This window comes from Pseudorca crassidens, chromosome 6 (genome assembly GCF_039906515.1).
Source record: "Pseudorca crassidens isolate mPseCra1 chromosome 6, mPseCra1.hap1, whole genome shotgun sequence".
NCBI classification, from domain to species: Eukaryota; Metazoa; Chordata; class Mammalia; order Artiodactyla; family Delphinidae; genus Pseudorca; species Pseudorca crassidens.
This window is the reverse complement of record NC_090301.1, coordinates 69,383,561-69,406,989: the sequence shown is the minus strand read 5'-3', so window position 1 is coordinate 69,406,989 and position 23,429 is coordinate 69,383,561. Positions and strand designations below refer to the sequence as shown.

Sequence of the window (23,429 nt, the reverse complement as noted above, 5' to 3'; positions counted from 1 at the left end):
TCTATAGCAGAGTAGCTACCATAATTTGTTAACAAACACATAATATAAAAAGACATAGCTTGTGATATAAAAAATATAAAAGTCGGGGAGTAGAAGTGTAGAGTTTTCATATGTGATTGAAGTTAAGTGGCTATCATATTAAAATGAACTTTTTCCATAAGACGTTTTATGTAAGCTTCCTGGCAACCAGAAAACTAAAACCTAGAGTAGATTTACAAAAGATAAAGAAAAGGGAATCAGAGTGGGAAATCAAGAAAAGCAGTCAGAACAGAAAAAGAGACTGAGTCTTGCTTAATCCAGAATGACTACTCTGATCTTTGCTATTAAGGAAAATGGAGAACCAGGCAGCCGTGTGGCTTCTAAGGAGAGACTGAAGCTGGGGTCTAGGACTTCAGTCAAAGTCTTAGATGGGAGATCTTGGGTTTCAACATCACATGTTTGCAAAATGTTTGATTTTCCAACAGCCTTACCTAAAGCCACCAGAAAGTCTTTAGGAACTGTCAACAGAGCTACAAAAAAAGTCAGTAAAGACTAATAGATGCCTCAGAGACAAACTTCTCTGCCAAAAAGATGACCAAAAGCACTGTTAAAGAAAAAGCTCTGTTCCTGCCTCAAATGATACCTATCCAGAAATAGAGACACATTTTCCCTTCAATCCTCTAGATTTTGAGGGTTTTGACCTGCCTTAAAAGCACCAAATTGGACACCTCCCCTTGGATGGAGTGTCTCTCATGATTCTTAGTGAGGAGAGGAAACTTGAAAAGTTGTTATACCTTGGCCCCTCTTCACCTTTGAAGATTCCCTCTTCATCAGGGGGAATTTAATCTGTTGCAGTTTCTTTCAAGGCAATTTGTCAACTCTGGATGTTGAATTGCCACCTGTTTGCTCTGACTTAGATATTTAAATTTCTTATCGCTTTATACTTTGTGTGTGCTTTTGTATTAATAAGCAATTTTTTTGTTTAACAAGAAGAAAATGGAAAATCACTAATTTAAAATGGTAAGCAGATACAGAGGAAAAAAGAAACAACGGAACTACAAAACACCTAAAAAGCAACTAATAAATGACATTAATAAGGCCTAACATATCAATAATTACTCTAAATGTAAATGGAATAAATTCACCAACCAAAAGTCACAGAGTGTATAAAGGGATAAAAAAACAAGACCTAACCATATGCTGCCTATAGGAGGCTCACTTCAGCTTTAAGGATATACATAGGCTCAAAATGAAAGGATGGAAAAAGATAATCCTTGCAATTGGAAACCAAAATAAAGTGGGGGTGGCTATACTTATAATAGACTTTAAGCCAATACAGTAACAAGAGAAAAAGAAGGTCATTATATAATAATTAAGGGGTCAATTTATCAAAAAGATATAACAATCATAAAAATATAGATACTTAACAATGGAGCAGCTGACTATATTAAGCAAATACTAACATATCTGAAGGGAGAAATAGACAACAATATCATGATAGCAGGGGACTTCAATATCCTACTTTCAGCAATGGATAGATCATCTAGACAGAAAATCTAGAAGGAAATGTTAGACTTGAACTATATATTAGACTAAAAGGATCTAACAGATATTTATAGAACATTCCATCCAACAGCAGCAAAATACACATTCTTCTCAAGTACACATAGAACCTTCTCAAGGATAGGTCATATGACAGGTAACAGAATAAGTCTTAGTAGATTTAAGAAGATTGAAATCATACCAACTATCTTTTCTGATAACAATGATATGAAACTAGAAATCAACAACAAGAGGAAAGCTGGAATGTTTATGAGCATGTGGAAACTAAACAACACACTCTTGAAGAAACAATGGTTATCAGGACCTAGCGGGTGGGGAAGTTGTTATTAAAGGTTATACCTTTGCAACTAGAAGATGAGTGAGTTCTGGAGATCTAATGGGCAGTATAGTGATTATAGTCAATAATACAGTATTACATACTTCAAAATTGCTAGGAGACTAGATCTTAAATGTTCTCACTACAGAAAAGAAATAATTGTGTGACCTGACAGAGGAGTTAGCTAAAGCTCTGGTGGTAATCATATGGCAATATATAAAATGAACATTGACATGTTCACCATAAACAAACACAATGTTATGTCTTTATCATATCTCAATAATAAAAGAGAGAAAGAGAGTTGGCAATGCTGTCTGTACACAGCAAAGAAATGTCTCTGGCACGGCAATGAGCATCAGACTTGCCCAAGATACTGGACACTGCAGGACAGGGAGATAAGAGTACAGGGTATGATAGACAAATTTAAATGTCTGCAGGTGCCAGACAAGTAAGATGTATAAATAAAGTGGACTGGGGAAAGTGGCTACCTGTGTACATTATCTGGTTGTGAATGTATAACATGCACAGGTGTGTGTGTGTGTGTGTGTGTGTGTGTGTGTGTGTGTAGGGGGCACAATAGTGAGCTGAAAAGCATGTGACCATTCAGAAGAAGGCAGCTGGCTCTCAGCTTCAGAAAGATTTGTTTTGTGGGTCTAATATTTCCTGAGGACCTAATTTTTCAAGAAATCAACATTTTAATGTAAAATACCTTGATTTTTCAATGTTGGCCAAAAACGTTAAAGCACTGTGTAACAACTTAAAACGTGAAACCACGGCTGGGCATCGAATTGGCTTATGGGCTACCAGCTTAGGAAGCAGGGGTATTTGGAAGGAGTAGGAGCACAAAGAAGAGAGAAAACAGACCATGGTGAAGAAGCTTGAAATTTTTATTCAGTCTATCTTTTATATATTGAAAGCTGAGCATTTTTATGACAAAAGTTTTAAGAAGAAAGTTCACTTTCAGTTTCACAACTGTGGCTACCAGTCCTTCCCTTATCCTATTATTATAACGCAGATATGTTGTGATTGGAGTAATTTACATATACAAACTATATCATAGAACAACAATTTCATTGCTAAGTGTAAGCAGGTTAGGATACTTCATCCAAAATAAGAAAAAAATAAGGGAATTCTGCATTTTTTTAATTTTAAAGCTGACATTTTAGCACTATTTTGACAATGGTTCATTTACTCATGATCTTTTGGTTACACAATATTAAAAGGAAATTTATTTATTGGTGTGCAAAGCAATATGGCTTTAGAATACACCTCTTAAATTTACAGAACTTAAAATTTCAAACATCCCACATGGCTGGCAGGTGATATTGTGAAGATGAACTTGAGTAATGACACACTTACTTCCTGGAGATTTAAAAAAAAGAGAAAATGACTTAACATAGTATAATACACAGATGATATAGTTAACTTATCCAGGAAATATTTCAATGATTTATTTTGATCAAAGTTATTTATGTCTTTTCATCTTATATATCCCTTTGTCTTCTGGAGTTTTCAAATATTTACATTTGAAGATGGCTTACCCTAAAGTGTCCCTATCAAGATATATAAAATGTATGAATAATTATAAAAAAGGCAATTACAACCTACCAAGATAAGTGGTTACTTTTGGCATTTAAATTTTTACTGCTATGCTTATTACATTAAGTATTTAATACCATATATACTGGCATTTTACTTTGTGCTAAAATTTCAACATACACAGCAATTTGCAATGTGTTCCGAATGCCTTGTCCCTTATTGACACTCAGGAAATGTGTTTGGAATAAATGAGTGAATGGATAAAATTGTAATGACAGAAAACAAATATAATAATGTACTCTTGAATGATTATAATTTTGATTATATATCAAGAGAGTAAAGACTCTCTCCCCACATAGGAACAACCTGTAGCAGTATGATAATATTTATGAAAGTGTTGATGGTTTTCAGAATAAACTAAAATAAATCACCTGTCAGTAATTTTTGTCTGAAGCAACCAGTTTATAAAGTCTCGAGTGGCAAGATTATCGAGAACTGTGTTCATCTCATCAGAGAAAGAGCCATCGGCGTGTCTGCGGCGGAGTTCTTCAACAATGGTGACTTCTTCTGGGAAACTGAGAAAAAGAGAGGTAAAATCAGTACTTGGTTAAACGTTTCAAATAAATGCTTATTGGTTGCCTATCACTGTAACATGTGTAAGCATCGCTGAGAAAACCATATGTTTCTATTTACAGAGGGCCTATCACGAAAAGCCTCATAGAAACTTGCATATCAGAAAGGGATTAGGTAGAATAGCGCAGAGCTGGGACCTGAAACTAAGGCCTTTTCCATATTCCAGCTGCTTCAAAGATTTTAGTGTATTGCCAACACAGAAGTTATTATTGAGACTATTAATTTGTTTATAATTCATAAAAATATATTCTAGCCTATAAAACTAGTGATTATCAAAACAGCCTTGCCAAGTGCAGTATTAAGGGATTAAACCTTAGTCTATATCAGATTTTCTCTTCGATTGATTTATTTAGCAGAATTTTTGGTATGCCTTTAAAACACTATAAAATAGCGTCAAGTGTAAGTGACTATTTTCCCACTGATTTTGTAAACTTGATTGTGTAACTATTTTCCCATTGATTTTGTAAATTTGATTGTTAATGTTTTAAAAATCAGCAACAATACTAGTTCCCTTTTGCCTCGAGAGCTCTTTAAAGTCTCACTAAAAATAAAAATAGAGTGGAACATGAATTTCCTGCTTCTCATAATTCAAATGTCAATCAAAATGGTCACAAGAAAACAGGATGGTTCAGGGGTCTGACTGGTTGTGGTAAGATCCAAGAAAGTACCTAAAGTTCTTGGGCGTATTTTCAGCTGTGATAATTTAACGGTTATCTTTATGACAGTCCCTAAAAAATGGGCACGTTGTTAAATATATGGGTGTTGCCACATATCTGTATTTTGAATGTCATTTCATTAAGCGTCTTAAGTTTAATTCCTTTCAGTCTTTATCACATTTTTACCTCAATACTTACTAACACATTACTTACTAACACATAAATTATGTAAATATTTAAAGTGAAACTAAGTTTTCTGCATTATTTCTTCTTTTCGTTTATCCCTAGTTTTCCTGGACAGTCCTAGTTTAAGCTTATTTTCCTGGTGTAGTTATCAAAAGCACTCTGTTTATTCTCAAAAGTGTCCTGGATTGGCAAATTAATACCCTAATTATAATACAACTATAATGGGGGATAAAAAGTAACCTGTTTGACTCTATTAATACTTGCTAACAGAGATAAAACAGATGAGACTTTTGTAAATTGTCTCCCACCAACAGGAGTTATTTCTTTACTCTGTCAGACTATACTAATGGCTTCTGTAAGGCAGATCCATATATAGATAACCGTATTCTAAGTTTTTCACATCAAGCAAAAAAAAAAAAAAGAAAGAAAAGTTGAATAAGAATGTACAGACTTACTCTCGCCTTCCTCGGCCTTTCACCAGCCAAGCAATGAATTCCTTGGCGGCTTGGCCTTCCAGATAAGAACTTACATCACTGGTAAAGGTCCCTTCAGCATGTCTCTCAAATTCATCGTGACGTTTGGCAATGTTATTCCTGAAAGAAATGTGAAAGTTAAATTGAAGATCTGTCTCTTTAGAAATATGATTCTCACCTATAAGCAAGCAGTGGCAGCTTTGGGTTCGGGATTCTGTGTGGTTTTGAGAGATGAGGGTGGGTAGAGGACTTGTCTGGAAGCTACATTAATTATCTGGAGTGAAGGTTGATGGGGGGCTAATAAAAATTATGGGGAGCTAAGCTCCCTCACTCCACCTAGTGACCCATTTTCACCTGCCCTGCTTATCTGTGCCATTGACTATTAAAGCAGCATTTTCTTCCATCTCAATGTATGGGGGCTATCCACTGTGCTATGCTACCTGCAAACAAAGCAGCAGCTTGTCATTAGTACATATGGGGTCAGAGTTAGTTAACTGAATCAAGGGAAAGCAAAGGTGCATCTCAAAATGTCATCAAAAGACCACATGATATTGGATTAAAGGAAATGTGTGATGGGCTAGCAGTGAGGAAAGCTAAGAAGATGACCCCGTATCACCCTCAAATGTGTACTGTGCTCTGTGGAGGTGGTTGACCAGATAGACGGTCAGTTGCTCCATCATATATTAGCCCTGGAAGGTTTCATCTTAAACACAACAGAAACTGCCTGGGAGCTAGGATTGTTTTACATTAGTTTACCAAGTCATGGCATTCTCTTTCTAGAAATGAACATAGTTGTTTGCATTTTTTCAAATATGTGATTTCTCCCATTTCACCAGTGGCTTCATTTGTAATCCTTAACGAGGACTTCTCGCAGTGTCTTCTCTGACCATGACTACCATCTTTCCTGTACTCTCCAGTTTAAGGATTTTTGGTCAACAGCTCTTTTTTATTCTTCTTGCTGGCTCGTCTCACTCTGTCCCCCTTCTCCATTCTATCTGGACAAATTTATTCCCTTTTCCTGATTTTTAGATTCCTTCAGCTACTTTGTGTGTATAACTCCCTTCCCCTTGTGGGTCACCCTCCAAAGTAATTGTGAAATTCCACCATCCCTGTGAAACTCTTGCAGCTGATTTCGTCCAGTAGCCTGGATGCAGCAAAAAATAAACAAAAAAAAACCCCCGAAACTGTCAAAGGAAATCCAGCATTAAAATGTATGCCTTGCAATAGGCTTGTGTTCTTATATACCTTCTTCTCTCTTTATGCTGTGCAGCTAGACTGTAATTTTAAATGTTTATCTTGGATTGTATTCTACAAGAAAAAGACTGCATCTGTTTCCATTCCTTACCATGACTAACTTGGCTAGAGGATACTTTGTGATCATAGTCATGAGTTTGAATCCTACAAGGGAATGTTGAATTTGCTCTTATCTTTTGGTCAGGATTAGATTTCTAATCTTGCAGGTCCACAAAAGTCAGCTTTCAATTTTAAAGGAAAATGGGCATGAAGTGAACATTGCTAAGACCACAGTTGGGAAAATTTAAATTCTATGTCCCATTGGAGGGCGGGTAAGAGTTTTGGAGGGATGAGGGGTGGGACATTCAGAGGCACATTATGAAGGATAGCATCACCAACCTTGAAAATCATCAAAATTGAAAGAGCTTATGGGCACTATTTGATAGGCACAATAACTTAAGAAAGTCAGGAGGAATTTTAGACATATTTAAGTAATACATTTGTGTGCAAATTTCTGATCAGGTTCAGACTCTTACTTATTCCTCTTGGTGTTCATCAACCACTGCACAAAATCCTGGGCGCGCCTGGAGTCCAGATACTTGCTGTAGTCACTGGTGAACGTGCCCTGCGAGTGGCGCTTGTCTTCACTCATCTGATCTGGGTCATTGAGCGGGTCGGTCTGGGGAGCTGGGAATGATCTGTGAAGAAGAGTGACTGGTGCGATTAGATCTCTCCTCAAGAGTAGCTTCACTTGAGAAGCAGCTTCTCTCCAAAATACAGAACCACATGAAGTTGGAAGGCAGGTTCCTTGAGTATTTCAGTTGGCAGTTCAGAAAAACCTTAATTTGCCATGGGAATCCCATGGTCTTACCAGAGTTGAATACACTCCGATTTGGAATTCTAGCAATTGATTTTACAACTGGCTTCTTTTTTCTGAAATAGGATTAAATAAATCTTTTTTTAACAATTTCATCTACTCGTAATTATGTTAATAATGCCAGAAGAGAGCAACGCCTTGAAAATTTTAAAAGAGTGAAGAATACCAAACCGTTTTTCGGGGGGCAGCAGATTTATGTTCCGAATTCTGTTTCGCATATGTTAATATAAAAAAGTAGCTCCGTTACCTGGCTATGTGGTAGCTAATGGTGAAGGAAAGACAATTAAAAATTCGAAGAAAGGCAAGAAAAAGCCCACTTGCTAATTTGAAACTGTGTAGTGGATAATCCACATGCCAGTAATCAACAGTTGGTTGGCACGGCTATGTGGGGAAATATTCAATATGATTAAAACTCAAAAATAGAAATGAGATACTATTTTTACCTATCAAATTAGCAAGGATTAAATACCGAGGAGGATATTATGAGAGGAGTATTTCTATAATGCTGATGGGAGTGTGCATGTGTATGACTTTTCTGGAAAGCAAGTTGGCAAGATAAAACATTTAAACTCATTCAGATCCTTTGACATGATTATTTTACTAGAAATAAATACTAGAAATAAATCCTCAGAAAAACAGTAAGAAATGTAGGGAGAAATGTTATTTGCAGCATTCTTTGTGGGAAAATTTGAAGAACCCTTACGTATTCAATAGAGCAGGAGTAGCTAAATAAATATTGTATATTTATGAGGTGGAATAGTATGTAGCCATTAAATACCATACACTTAATAGATATTTGTAATGATATAATAAAAATAAGCTAACAATACAATGCTAAGAGACAGAACATGATACAAAGCTGTAACTGATCGCGATATATTTATATACAGTACATGCATATTTTTATAATGAGCACGTACGACTTTTACAATTAGTAAGAAACAGTGTTATTTTTTAGAAAAGAGTAAAAGAGGAAAAGTTGGTGTGAATAATTAAAATGACCTACTCTGCAGTGTGAGTAATGAATGAACGGGGAGTATTAGCTGAAGATTTCAAAGAGCTATAATTTCCCATGTAACATATTTTTCAACATTGCCCACCTCTTCGGTTATGAAACGACATACTCTGATCTGTACTCTAGAAAAGCCTTTATCACAATGATACTTTACACATTTGAAAATTGTGCAGAGTATTTACTCCAAATTACGGAGACCTATTTACTAATCACAGTTATCTCAGGCTGTATTCTAACCATAGTGCTATATTAGTTCAAGTCTAACGATTTAATACCTGGATTTCTCCTCTGTGTCCTGAAGGGAACGTTGCCAGCTGCCTTGGACCAGCATTACAAGCAATCCAGCCACAAAGTAAATGCTTTTCATTTTTGCTGCCTGTTGGAACACAGAGTCAAGGGAAAGATAGAGACCCTCAACCATATTTAAACCGGTCAGACTAAATTAGTTCAATTTTGACTAAGTAAATATTATAAATAGAACAAAAAGCTAGTCATCAATTTTATTCTGATTATATTTTGAGTAATTTCAAATATTAGATTATATTTTTCCTGCAGTTCTTTTTTATTTTTTTTGGGTGGCTAAAAAGAATACAAAAGATGTGTAGCACTCTGAAGCTTTTTCATTAGTGTAGGACACTTCTGTTAATGATTAGAAGGCTCATTTCCAGAATTGAAATTAAAAGTGTCCACGATAAACATTGAAAATACCCACTGTAGATGATATGCTACATATGGTTAGCCTGAATGGCGCCTTATCCGTAATGCCACCCTCTTCACTATCAGTCTGGCTTTCAATTAATAGTCCTTCACTTCCAAGCATTTACATTATACTGCATTTCAACCATCTTAAAGCAGCCTCAGGCTACAACTTGGCATACCAGCTGTCGGTTCAGATGTATTATTCATTTATATTTTAAATAGTGTAACTTGGTCTAGACTTTGTAATTATAAAGCGGCCAACAGATTTGAGGTATTTTAGGGTGCTTTGACCTGTTCTAAATTAAAGGAAAAAAAATCATTTTAAAGACAAGCAATTTGCAACAAGAACTAATGCTTCTGGCAACTTGAACAATCACAACTAAGAAACTAAGAGATCACTGTCATAAAGAAAATTAATGCTTGCTTCTGAAGTCTTGGAAGTCCCCTGGTTGTTTTATAATTGGACTGAGTCCAGGACGTGTCATTCACTGCTAGTGACACCCTAGGTCAGGTTGTAGAATACCTCGCATCACAAGCAGATGCCTCATGAAGCCATGGGATGCCAAGGACATCATGATGCAGTGTGGATGGGCGGGGTGGGACCAACATGAATGTGGCCAGAATGTCCCCACAGGACAAGCACCCCTATTTTCTGAATGAAAACCTCAAGTCCAGTGTTTGTCATGAACTTCCCTCTGCTACTTTCAACCGATCGTGCTTACTTTGAGAAGTGGGGATTTCAATCCAAGTTTGATCATGCTTATCCATAAAATATTTGAATGAGTATTTTTAGCAAATGGCATTTGGTTTGAAATAAATATTTTATAAATATTATCATTTTAAACTATCAGTCTTTTCTTTAACATCTTAGCCACACTTACTATCGGTCTTTGGCACTAAAACATGGAGACTGTAATACCTGCGTGATATTTTCTTTCCTTCGAAATATTAACTCTTTTTAGATTAAGAGGTCAGTTAGACAAAGCCACACAATAGGCATTACATATTCATCCTTCTTCATTCATCAACATTCAATTACTAATATGGCATTTTGCTGTGCTTCAGTTTATCTGGTTGGCAAACTTTGGAAACCTTGCCAAATATAGAGGCAGGGTCTTCTGATTATAATTTTTAATGATAAATTTATGCTTTCAGAAACTTAAAAATTAAAGCAAGCATCTCTCTTTAGGATTACTAAAGAGTCATTGTTGGAAAGTCAATTGAGAACTGTAATTCCTTCCACACAATGTCCCTAACGGTTTTACAGTATCTTCTATGACGTCCTCTGGAGGCAGATACGGAGCAGGTGGTTTTCTGCCCCTGAGAGAGCTGGTAGAAGAAACAACCATACAGAAGAGAATGTTCGAAGTCCTCTCCAGGCAGCAGAATGAGCTCTACTGAAAGAAGTAACTGATTTTTAAAATTGTATTTATTCATTGTGTAAAAGTCAACAGAACTGTGAAAAATGTAAGAATAAGGTTGTTTGAATACCACGACTTGAGAAAGCAAATATTTGCGTTATTTTGGTATCAAAATCTTATTCAATAAGAGAAGACTTTCCAATTACTTCCCACCCCTGCTTTAGTCAGCCTACAGAAAGAATCTGCAGTTTTACAAGAACCTTACATTTCCACTCAAATTTAAAAGGAGATATGGTACCAATAGTATTTCCTGAATAGAAAGTCTTTTAGAAAGATTAATCTTTGACCTAGACAAGGTGACATACAGTATATCCCTAAATATATTGGTGCCTTAGGCCAAATGCTTTTAAAACTGGCTAGATCATTTCCTCTCACAGGTGTTAATTAGTATGTGTGGAAAAGAAACCATACCACGTAATCATTTACCCATTGAGGATCTTCATAAAAGTGTTCTTTATCCTTAAGAGCTTAAGTAGGTACTTTAGGACATCTGATTTTTTTTTCTAATGGTATTTACTATAATTTCATTTTGACATGTAAACATTTTAGATATTTTATTTATTACTATTGGTCCTCAATACATAGTAAGTAATTATTAATCTATGCGTTCACTCAGCTCCATCCACAGAATTCCCAGTAATCGATGATATTTGTTCTCTGCACAAAATATGCTATGTCTTATTTACAAAGAGCTGATTTCATGGACTTTGAGTTTTTGATAGCCTTATCAGCCTTATTTGAATATTTGAATGATGACGTTGATTCTGCGCTTTTGGAAAACCATACGTTTTCATTGGTAAGGAGCCATTGCTGTTATAACCTCTCTAATGGACACATTTCTGCTGAATTTAAAAGGCTCCTTCTGTTCACAATAGTATACACATTTATCAAATCCAAAGAAAGATATTTGTTTTTCAAAATGTTACCACTCATTTTTAAAATGCAGTTCTCATAACAGCTAAATCTTGTAGTAAGTGCATTGATTTGAATCTTTGCTTTTCTTTCTATTTTGTATCTTTGCACTTTGTTTCTCTTTCATTTTGTATCTTTGCATTGAATTATTTCTTCAACTCACTTTGCGGCTACAGTATGTTGAAGTTTATGTAAATGCATTTTATATCACTTTTTCATCTCAACTCTGCCCTGTGTATTACAGTAATAAAGTATAAGACGAAAAAACAGCACTATAATTCATAATACTTTGCCCCATTACGAAAACTGTACCCCAAACAGGATTTTCAGTCTTACAATCTGTCAGTATTAATCTTACCTTCTGACACCAGGAGGTGGAACAGAGCAGGTAGAGAGAAAGAGAGCCCTCTTTTGGGGACTCTGGTGTGCAGTGTCCTGAGCTCTGTAGTTCTGCACCAAAGCGCACTGCTTTTATATCCTCTCCAGTGTTGTTTAGCCTCACAGATATTACGCTGACAATATAAATTTTTCATCTGTGAATAATGGGTTTTTGTTACAAACAATTTCACTCGCTCACTCACTTTGCTCGTCTGCATTCTACGTTTATATTGGGTGGGAAGTCAGAGACCAGGAAACTTTTTATTTACTCTTGTCTCTTTTTTTTTTGCTGAGAATGATGGAAAGGGCAGCTTGGAGATTCACCTTTCACTCTTGGTCAGGCATGAAAATCACTTAAGTACTCTAAAGTGAATTTTTATGCTGCAGACAAAAGAACGTGAAATTACATAGTCCGTGGCCAACCCACTTTGAGCATAGCCTTATTCGAGGGTCTGATAAGCCCCTCTTTGCTATTTAGTTATGATTAATTTATCTTAGTATAATAATCTATTCATCCTTTCAGCTACCCAAATAATAAATCACTCACTCAAAACATACTTATTAAGAATCTTCTCATCTGCACTATATGAAATTAATTTGTATTAATTACTGTATTTCTTACTGTATTATTTGGGTGGGGAAGTTTAAAGAATATCAATTAAGACCTAATGTGTCCTGTTGTTAAAAATGCGATTCAGGAAGAAAGGGTAAAGCAAAGTGAGGATTAAACACCCAAGACAGGTGATGCTAATAAGACAGGGTCTAGTATTTCTTTTTCCTTCTAATGGATATTTAAAGGCTAACTCTGCTGATAAGAGAGTTGGACACTAATTTACAAAAGAATGAGTTACTATGTATACTGTCATATTTACTGAGCTTTGTGACCTGCCACTTAGGACTTCAGTGACCTATGGGATTTAGCAGATATGAGTCTGGTCACCTTAGAGAAAGAGAAAAAAGGGAAATGATCTGGACAGACAGCATGAGGACAGTGTTGGTGTAATTAGATTTTAGTTTGGCTGCTATAAACAAGCTGTGTGGCCTCCGTCAAGTCACATACTCTCTTTATGCCTCAGCTTCCTGTTTGGAAATGAGAGTGTTGGTTAAATGACTCTTCTAAAATAAAAATTTGTTTTCATTTGACCAAATCATTGCAACATGTGTTAACTAGATTCCAATATTCTAATATAATCGACTGCATGGTGAAACTGGTACAGAAGTAAATCATTGAGATAACTGTAGAAACATTCCCAATGAATTTAAATTGTTCACTTTGTGGATTGGACCCACTGTTGGATGTAGAGCTATTTAAAGGCCATAGAGATCAGTTCTCTGTGAAGCTGGGGGACCTCAGGAAGAAGTGTTTGTACTGGTGATTACTGATGGTATATCATTAATGTTAGCTTTGCTAATCAAAATGTGGTCCAAGGACCAACAACACTTGGGAGTTTGCCAGAAATGCAGACTCTCAGGCCCAAGCCCAGACTTAGTAAGTAATTTGCATTTTACCAAGATTCCCAGGCAATTCATATGCATATTAAAGTTTGAGAAGCACAACTGTGTAAAATACATATCTCATTTTCCTCACCTTCTCCCGGTGCTTGCTCGTGTTTCGACCTGAGGATGGCTTTCACCAGCAGAGGGGGTGAAAGAGCAGAGAACTGTGGCACACCTCAGGGCTGTCTGGATTAACACTTAACACATACTGTAATGATTTGAGAGTGTGGATAAGTTTACTATATGATCAAATTGTTCTTCCCTCTGGCCTCAATCCTCATGAGTATATTGGCTATATTTTTATTAAATTGTTTGGCATTCAGTTCTATTTTTTTCCCTTTGCCTATTTGAGTAGATGTTTCTTCCTCTCTTTCTCTGGCTCTGTCAGTCTGTCTGTCTCTCTTTCCTTTGCAGATGCTACTTGTTTGTGGGAGCAGCCTGAAGAAGGGGGCTCTGCAATGACGTATATAAGGACATTAACATGGCACCTGGCATCTCAGTAAATGCCCTCTCCCAATATATCACGAAAAAACTTCTTTTTTTCCCTCCACTCCACTTGCTTTCTATTATTTCAGAAGTGACTATCTCGAGATTTTTCAGGAAATTTCCTCTAGCGTCATCTCCAGCCCAACAACACTGATTCTTGGGGGTCCCCAATACCATTCATGATAAGCGTTCTGAGAGTGCAGAAACACTAAGAGTGCCACTGAATAAGGCACTGCTCTCCTCCCTTGGAAGGGGAAATCGGGCTCCCTAACAGACATTGTATCGTCAGAAATCAAGACAAACAAGTGCAACTTGGACTAGTGGATCTTCTTGCAATGACTGTCCCCACGTCAACATCCACTCGGCCTTCAGTTCCCATCATCACAGTTATTCAGTTATTTAGACGTGAGGCAGGGAAAGTGGTGGCCCTGCATTTATATAACTAGGGAAGAGATATGGGAACATACGTATATGTATAACTGATTCACTTTGTTATAAAGCAGAAGATAACACACCATTGTAAAGCAATTATACTCCAATAAAGATGTAAAAAAAAAAAATAAAAGCTTGTCTGGGAGCAGGGAAGTTCTGGGAGAAGTCATCTGGAGTTCTCCCATCAGGCTGTGTAGTGGCACCTGAGGTATGGCCACGTGATAGCTATGATATGCCTTCCTGAAAGGTCAATTTGACTTGATAAGGGTAATTTAAAACTTTACTATTATATGGAGTGGAGTGCAAAAACGTACATCACATTTTAAGGTAAAACAAGTTCCTCCTCAAAGCTCTCTTACTTTCTTTACAGGGCCGCATGCTTGCCTTAATGTTCTACTCTCACCATCTTGAAATTCTTAATAATTTTTGAACAGGGACTCCACATTTTTGTTTTTTACTTGGCCGCACAAATTAAGTAGCAGATTCTGCTAAGGACCTCACCACACAAAATCATAGGGTGCCGGGGTTTTGCACGTTTATTTTCCTCAGCTGTTCAGGAAACTTGAGTTGAAATGCTTGAGAATGGCAAAGACCCAGGTTCACAGTGCACTCTGGTAGCAAGACTATGGTTGAGGGGAACGCTCATGCATTGCTGATGGGATTACAGCATGTCACAACACGTTTGGGGCACAATTTGGCAACATTAACAAAATTACAAATACCTATCACCCTTGGCCTAGTAAGGCTAAAGCACCATTCTGGACATTTATCCCATCTATATTCCTACATATATATGTAATGATGTAGGTAAAAGTTTCTTCATTGCAGCCTATGTATAGTAGTAACAGGTTGGAACCAATCCAAGGGGCCATGGATAGAGCAGTTTTTATAAAAAGAATGAGGAACCTATTTATTCACCAATATGGAAAGTCTCTAAAATATGTTGTTAGGTGAAAATAAGAAGGTGTATTGTGGCTATATAGTAGGTTACCTTTTGTGTTAGAAGAGGGAAGGGGACAAATGTATGTTTATTTACTCATCACTGTGTTTAAAAAAATTGGAAGAATGCACAAGAGATTAATAAAAGTGCTTACGTAGGAGGCAGTGTGGAGCAGTGGGCTAGACAGGAACAGAGTACAAAGAATACTTCTTAATATATATTTGTTATGCCGTCTGGAATTTTTTACCATTTTATTTAATTATTTATTCAAAATGCTTAAAAATGCAATTGAAAAAGGGATGAAAGTTTAAGCTTTAAAGCTAACTGTACAGCTACACTTTGACCTAGTAATTCCACTTCTAGGTGTTTTACCCAAAAGAAATGAAAACGTATATCCATGAAAAGACATGTATAAAAATATTCACAACAGTTAAAAACTGGGAAGAATCAAACTATCCATCAACAAAAGAAAAAATAGACAAATTGTGGTATGGAATTCATATAATGGAATCCTACTGAACAATAACAGATACTGGCAGCAATATGGATGAATTTCACAGATATGATGCTGAGTGAAAGAAGGTGGACACAAAAAACTGCATACAGGGGCTTCCCTGGTGGCGCAGTGGTTGAGAGTCCACCTGCCGATGCAGGGGACACGGGTTCCTGCCCCAGTCCGGGAGGATCCCACATGCCGCGGAGCGGCTGGGCCCGTGAGCCATGGCCGCTGAGCCTGCGCGTCCGGAGCCTGTGCTCCGCAACGGGAGAGGCCACAGCGGTGAGAGGCCCACGTACCGCAAAACAAACAAACAAAAAACAAAAAACTGCACACAGTATGAATCCATTCATAGAAGTTGCAGAAGCAAAACTAAGGTTAAATAAAACGCAGAACTGTGGTTGTCTCTTGGAAGAGGAGTATAGTCTGGGGGTAACTTTCTGGGGAGATGGAAATATTCCATATCATGAAAGGGATGTGTTTTACCAAGGCGTGTCCAGTTTTCAAAATAGTGCAGCTAAGATTTGTGATTTCAATTTATGTAAATTTTAACTAAAAGAAAAAAATAGTAAAATTAAAAGTGGTATGGAGAAGCATGGCAGAATATTGATAATCGTTGAAATTGACTGATGAGTTATTACAATGAGGTTTTATTATGTGATTCTACTTACTTTAGACACGTCTGAAATTTTCCAAACTAAAAAGTTAAATTAAAGCTATAATAAAATTAATGTGTGGGTGGGCCATTAGCACCAATTAATCAGTTACTCTGGAAGCTAAAGAGTTTGACCCTTCAGTTACCAAGGATGAGCTAGGTAAGGTAAATGAAGTTCAGAGACACATGGGGGCAACAAAGCTTGGAGGTAAATTGGTAGCACAGGGCCAGGCCTGGGTAATGGAAAAACAACTTCAAGAAGGCAGGGTGTGAGAACCACCATTCAGAGGTAGTGGAATAGTGATCACAGCTCCTTCTCCATCATTTTCAAGGCCTGTCCCTAGGGTACGCCTCCGCCTTCACGTAAGACTTAATAGTGACCACTAACACTTTCCCGATGAGTTTGAGGTCCATTTTGGTTTCTTGGAGGAAATCCTCTCCATATGCATGCTATTCCTCTTCTCCATAACAAGGGTCTTCTGAAAATAACCCACGAGCCTGCAAAAGATCACCCCTCCCCACCCCAAAAAATTGTCTATAGCATGCGAGAGAATAGTTTACATTAACTCAGGTTTGTTTTTTATTTTAACTTGGAAGAAAAAAAGTACCGAGTGATTTAACGAAACCCTTTGAAACTGTAAAACTCAAGTACATAAAACGTAATGATCAGATGCCTTTCACATCTCCTGAGTGTCATGATGAACGCAGGGGTCCAGAGGCAATAAAAGAAGAACTTCCAAGGTGAATTCTGAGTTTGCCAGAGGATGTGAGATAGATTTTTACTGAGAGATATTTAAGAAACAGGTCATGACCCTTTCATCTGGAATGATTCCAAAGAAGCCTGCTGGGTGAGGGGAAATTCCGTAATAAGATCAGCGGACAGTTTTCCCACCCTGAGGCTCTGAGACCCTGTAGACAGCGCAGCTCACAAGTCTGAGGAGGGGACCGTGCGGCATCATGGCTTTGCATATGTTGATTTTATCTCTTGCTAGATCCCTGGTATAATGAGATGTTTAAAATTGTTCTAAGTTTCAGTTGTTATTTTTATTCATAAAGGGAACAAGAAAGAGAAAGAAAACAAAATCACATTGATACAAAATAATCGTATCTCATAATTTATAATCAGAATATATATTTATATGTATAAATACATATATATCATTGAATACATGTGTTATGCTTCTATTTTTTGCATATTGTGACTATAAAAAACAAACCATATGTCATTACATTTATCCAACCTCTTGCTCATCTGGAAAGACTTTTTTTCCCTCAAGCTTCTAAGAGTCTTTTATGTGAACAATTAAAACATTGCATTTCTCAAAGGCTTCTGTAAAAAGAAGTAACCTCAGCCATTAGAATATTTAAAATTTGAAATCTGTATCCTAAAAAATGTTGAAAATGCAAAATGGAGTTATGAACACTTTTTTTTATTCATGATGTCTTATAATCAGGCTTGCCCTCTGCCTGAAGCTTGCTCAGGGCTGGTGCTGCCACATCATATTTTATCAGATGTATTGCAAAGATATGCCCAGTTTTTTGGTGATATTGAAATGATATAATCATAGACTGAAGTCTATGAAGTCTATCATAGACTTTCATAGACTGAAGTCTATCATATTTTTAAGTAGAATTTTATCTAATTTAAAACAATCCATTGGTTGACTATTTTATTCTTCAAACATAGAGAATTAATTTCTACAATTTCATTTTGTAATAAATTACCCCAGATAATTTATCTCTGAACTCAGAAACAGTTCTATGGCCTCAGTAGTGAGTTCTAATCCTGACTCCTTCTGACTGAAAAGTAAATTGTTTCTTTGTTGGAACACTGTCAGAGGAAGTAAAGACTGATTTTTCACTTCCATTTTAATAAAAATCTTTTTAGCCTCATAGAGCACACCAGAGTATTAACTGTGAGCCCTGTCTAATGCTGAAGAAAGGTAGATTCTCCCTTTCTTTCTCATAAATCTAGTGCATGGTCAGCAACATAATCCTCCATAAACACTGATCAGTGAACTCTAGAAGTCAAAGTCTGGATATTAGACCTTTTTCTCCACTGCTTCCTCTCAACACTAGGCATAATGCATAGCAAAAAAGGCAACTCACTGAATATCTTAAATTTGGCTTTGATTTATTAAGCAGCAATTTGCATCTAATGTTTTTCTGGACAGTTGTCCTACATAAATGTATCATTTAGGACAGTTGACATTAATGAAAACAATCGAGTATAAATTATAATTTCAGGGCAACGTTTGACTTAGCACATGGATGAAAGCGTAAAGCCATTCATTTCAGTGGGTAGCACGTTATACCAACCCCCTGATTAGGTGATTGCTTTTTTACATTTTCACCTGTGATTCATATACTGGCTTAGTTATAGGCAACCAATGTAGAAAATATTTGAGGAGCAAGTGCTCTAAGATTATTGAGATAGTTACCATTTATCATTGCCTACTAAAAGCAAAACTCTCTGAATATATGATTGTTTCATCCTCATAATATACAGTGAGTTAAATATTTTTTCCTCCATTTTACAAATAACGAAGCAAGGGCTTAGAGCAGGTAACCAAGTTGCTTAAAGCCACATCTGGATCTGAATCCAGATCCTACTGCCTTTCTAGAGGAAGGCTCTACAAAGCAGTGGTGGGAATCCCGGCAGAATCTCCTAACCTCCTCAGAATCTGCCTTGACTTCTGTCTGAATCCATGCACAGCCACCAGATGGCTAAGATAGCAAGAGGACTAAAAAATAAACAATTGGCAATTCCAGGTATTTTATAGTTTAGCTTTTAAAAGTGTATGATTTTTGGTTTATTAACAATGTTGTATAACCATCACCACTGTCTACTTCCAGAACCTTTTCATTACTCTCAAAAGAAACCCTGTACCATTAGCAGTTATTCCCCACTGCCCCTTTCACAGCTCTTGACAACCACTGAAGTACTTTCTCTCTATATATTTGCCTATTCTGCGCACATATCATATAAATGGAATTGCTCAATACATGCATGTAACTTCTTTTACTTAGCATAATATTTTCAAAGTTCATCAATGTTGTAGCATGAATCGGTACATCATTGCATTTTATGATTGCATAATATTCCATTATATGTATACATAACATTTTTGTTTAACTATTCATCAATTGATGAACACTTGGTTTGTTTCCACTTTTGAGCTACTGTGAATAATGCTGCTCTAAATAATTGTCTGGACTATGCTTTAAATTCCCTTAGGTAAAGTAGAATTCTAGAAGAATTCTAAAGAAGAATTCTAGAAGTAGAATTGATGGGTTATGTTTAACTTATCAAGAGACTACCAGAGTGCTTTCTAAAGTGACTGTGGAGATTCCATTTTTGAAGAATCAGATCCATGAGTTTTGGAGATGTCACCCAATTGACTTTTCACCCTTTCCAACAGCTACAGATTTCACTTTCTGATGAAGAAGCTGGAACACTGAAAGAACATAGGATTGAGAGCAGAGTAAGGGAATGAGACAGGTCTTGGCAGAGAGTTTGTTCTTATAGTTTTCTCTAGATTAATGTGAAAACAGAATGCAAGGAGCAAAAAAGGAGGCAGCCTGAGGTTGGGTATTGGAAAGAGTCATTTTGGAAGAACTGCTATACTGAGTGCGGTTGAGCAGGAAGTTGGAAGAACAGAATTTAAGAGGCAGACAAGCGAATATCTGGTATTTGAAAAGTCTGTTATGAATGCTCATGAGGTGTCAGGTATGACTCAGGGGGTGAATTCTATGGGTTTTCTCTCGTCCACATCCAGAGGTGTGATGGTGTGAATGACAACTGGTTAAATAAGTATAACAAATTTTAATTTTTTCTTTAATTGAGAATAAAAATATTCCTTTTATTGGCAATGAGGATGGATCAAAATAAATATTTATAAAGCACCCAAGAGCCTAATTTCCTCAAATATACCTTTCTTTTAGATTAAAAACTTGAGTCTACTGATTCTAGAAGGGTACCGTAATTATCATAGATTACTTATGCTAAAAATATTTACAAATAGAGTTTTTAAAACTAGATTTTTAAAAAAATTATTAAGATTAAATTCACATAACAAAACCAAACTGTTTAAAGTGAACAATTCAGTGGTATTTAGTACATTCACAATGTTGTGTAACCACCAACTCCATCTAGTACCAAAACATTTCAATCACTGCAAAAGAAAATATGCCTTCTCCATTAAGCAGTTTCTTCTCATCCTCAGGAAGTTACCAATCTGTATTCTGTTTTGTGGACTTATTCTGGATATTTCAAATAAATGGAATCATACAGTAGCCTTTTGTGTCTGGGCTTCTTTCACTTAGCTTGTTTTCGAGCATCTGTCACATTGTAGCATCTATCAGTACTTCTTTTTATGGCTGAATAATATTCTTTATGTGTATATACCACAATTTGTTCATCCATTCACCCACTGATGGACGTTTGTGCTGTTTCCACCCTTTTGACTATTGTGAATCAGTGCTGCTATGAACATATATGCCTATACATGTATTTGTTTGAGAACCTGTTTTCAGTTCTTTAAGGTTACAACTAGAAGTGAATTGCTGGGTTGTATAGTAATTCTATGTTTAACTTTTAGAAGAGCTACTAAACTGTTTTCCACAGCAGCTGAACCATTTTACATTCCTGCCAGCAGTATATGAGGCCTCCAATTTATCCATATCTTTGTCAATACTTTTCTTTTCTTTCCTTTTCTTTTCCTTTCTTTTCTTTTCTTTTCTTTTCTTTTCTTTTCTTTTCAATAACCATCTTTGTAGGTGTAAAGTGGTACTTCATTGTGGTTTTGATCTACACTTTTTCTGATGACTAAGGATGTTGAATATCTTTTCATGTGCTTGTTGGTCATTTGTATAACTTCTTTGGAAAAATGTTTATTCATGTTCTTTACCCATTTTTTAATTGTGTGGTTGAATTGTAAGATACACAAGGCCACACTCAGCTGTATCAGTTGGATCCTGGAAAGTTCAATTCACCCATTTTGAATGGTCACCTAGAAAAATATGATCTTAACTGTACAACTTTTGGAAGATATATTTCACTGGCTTATTTTTGATAACTCCAAGTTTACAATCTGAATTTAAAAAAACCAACCAATCAAACGTTCAGGGTTTGAACTTATGATCTATCTGATCAGGAGATAGAAATAGTGTAAAGCATGAGTATCCTTGTTTTACAATGTGAAAGAAACCTCTAGTACTTGAAATATATTAATTAAGTGAAATATATTTTTAAAAATACTTAAAAAAAAATGAAAGATGCTAAAATAATCAATAGCATTCCAGAGACTTATCTGACTTTTTTCAGTCTCAACATTTTGTGCTGAACTTACCCAGTCCGCGAAATCATCTAGGGGCAGTGAGAATCAGGGGTATGTCCGTGCAGTAGGCTGGTTTCTATTTCCTAACCCAAATTATTTTTTGTTCCAAAGACCAACTTCTTTTTTTTTTTTTTAAGGTACATTCTCAGAGATTACTTTTTTTTTACTACTTTTTTTAAAAAATAAATTTATTTATTTATTTTTGGCTGCGTTGAGTCTTCATTGCTGTGCGTGAGCTTTCTCTAGTTGCAGGCAGTGGGGGCTACTCTTTGTTGTGGTGCGTGGGCTTCTCATTGCGGTGGCTTCTGTTGTTGCAGAGCACGGGCTCTAGGCACATGGGCTTCAGCAGTTGTGGTTCGCAGGCTCTAGAGTGCAGGCTCAGTAGTTGTGGCGCACAGGCTTAGTTGCTCCACGGCATGTGGGATCTTCTCAGACCAGGGCTTGAACCCGTATCCCCTACATTGGCAGGTGGATTCTTAACCACTGCGCCACCAGAGAAGTCCCAAAGACCAACTTCTTAGACCTCTGGCTAAGATTCATGTCCTCCCTAACCCCATTCTCTTGACTGTGGATCACCTGCTGCTCAGAGATTTTCTTCTTTCTCTTCGCTTTGAAGGGGAAAAGGCAAGTTTCTATTACATACTCATTTCCAGAAAGGGTGAGATCTGTTTCCACTGTGAAATCACACATAAGGATTCTAGTTTCATAGGCCTTCCTATTGGCAAAATGTGGGAATACATTCAGCAAATGTTTATCAGCTTCTTCTACCTTATTCCAAAGTCTATCAAGGCCCTGGGTGCAGAGAGGTGAAATGACAGATAGGGTCACTCCTTATAGAGAGCTTATATTTGAGTGGGAGAACTAAGTACCAAGCACATATCTAAATAAACATGCTTTATAGTGCTATCAAGTTATAAGTTGGTTATAAGTGCTGTTAAGCAAACAAAATTAGATATTGTGGTTGGAAGTCTCTGCCTGTGGAAGAAGCAACAGTAAATCCAGTGACCATTAAAGCTAGAGAAGTTCTCTCTAAAGTGCTGACACCTGGGCTGAGACCTCGATGGGCAAGGACACAGCCAAATGAAAACGTGAGAAATCCACATTTGAGGTCCTGAAGCAGAAATAAGCTTGGTCTGCACAAAAAACCAGGAAGGAGACCAGTGGGGCTGGAGTTTGGAGGGCAGTGGGTGGAGACAGAGCCAGAGCAGAAGGACCCGTGTGGTGCTTTGTAGGTTGTTTTGTGAAGCTGGGTGAGGGAACTGTCCGTATCCTTCAAGCACACATTTCCTTGGTGGTCTGTCTTCCCCCAGGGTGTTTCCACTACTACTGTCAAATATTGACAATATTACTATTGTCAAATGATTCATTCAGGGTCGATGAGTTTCCTTATCGTACTGGTTCTTCTTAAAAGGCCACATTGTTTCAGAAAAAGACAGAGATTCATTTTTTTTTTTTTTTGAAGATGTTGGGGATAGGAGTTTATTAATTAATTAATTAATTTTTGTTGTGTTGGGTCTTCGTTTCTGTGCGAGGGCTTTCTCTAGTTGTGGCAAGTGGGGGCCTCTCTTCATTGCTGTGCGTGGGCCTCTCACTGTCGCGGCCTCTCTTGTTGCGGAGCACAGGCTCCAGACACGCAGGCTCAGTAGTTGTGGCTCTCGAGCCTAGTTGCTCAGCGGCATGTAGGATCTTCCCAGACCAGGGCTC

At 36.9% G+C, this 23,429-nt stretch overlaps 1 protein-coding gene and 1 pseudogene across 2 annotated transcripts; one reads left to right on the top strand and one right to left on the bottom strand.

Annotated features, from left to right (window-relative positions):
* Window positions 1–301: 301 nt before the first annotated feature.
* Window positions 302–904, top strand: LOC137225860 (securin-like; annotated as a pseudogene).
* A 1,823-nt stretch (window positions 905–2,727) lies between these two features.
* Window positions 2,728–11,951, bottom strand: GCG (glucagon). 2 transcript variants are annotated; one of them, XM_067739888.1, is made up of 6 exons: window positions 11,861–11,951; window positions 8,746–8,846; window positions 7,115–7,276; window positions 5,328–5,465; window positions 3,829–3,972; window positions 2,728–3,220 (listed from the first exon to the last, which is right to left on the bottom strand). In XM_067739888.1, exons 2-6 carry the CDS (start codon window positions 8,835–8,837, stop codon window positions 3,214–3,216), a joined length of 543 nt encoding a protein of 180 aa, XP_067595989.1. In that variant the 5' UTR covers window positions 8,838–8,846; window positions 11,861–11,951; the 3' UTR covers window positions 2,728–3,213. The 2 variants fall into 2 exon arrangements, with proteins under 2 accessions (XP_067595989.1, XP_067595990.1); XM_067739889.1 differs by lacking the exon at window positions 2,728–3,220 and having other exon boundaries at window positions 3,825–3,972.
* Between the last annotated feature and the right edge of the window lie 11,478 nt (window positions 11,952–23,429).

Bases quoted from the DNA above. Each gene is read 5' to 3' on its own strand.
- GCG (XM_067739888.1), bottom strand. From the start codon at position 8,837: ATGAAAAGCATTTACTTTGTGGCTGGATTGCTTGTAATGCTGGTCCAA. The intron at 7,277-8,745 runs GTATTAAATCGT...TCTTCTTCACAG, and splicing joins GACACAGAGGAGAAATCCAG to ATCATTCCCAGCTCCCCAGA. The intron at 3,973-5,327 runs GTAAGTCTGTAC...TCTTTTTCTCAG, and splicing joins AAAGGCCGAGGAAGGCGAGA to TTTCCCAGAAGAAGTCACCA.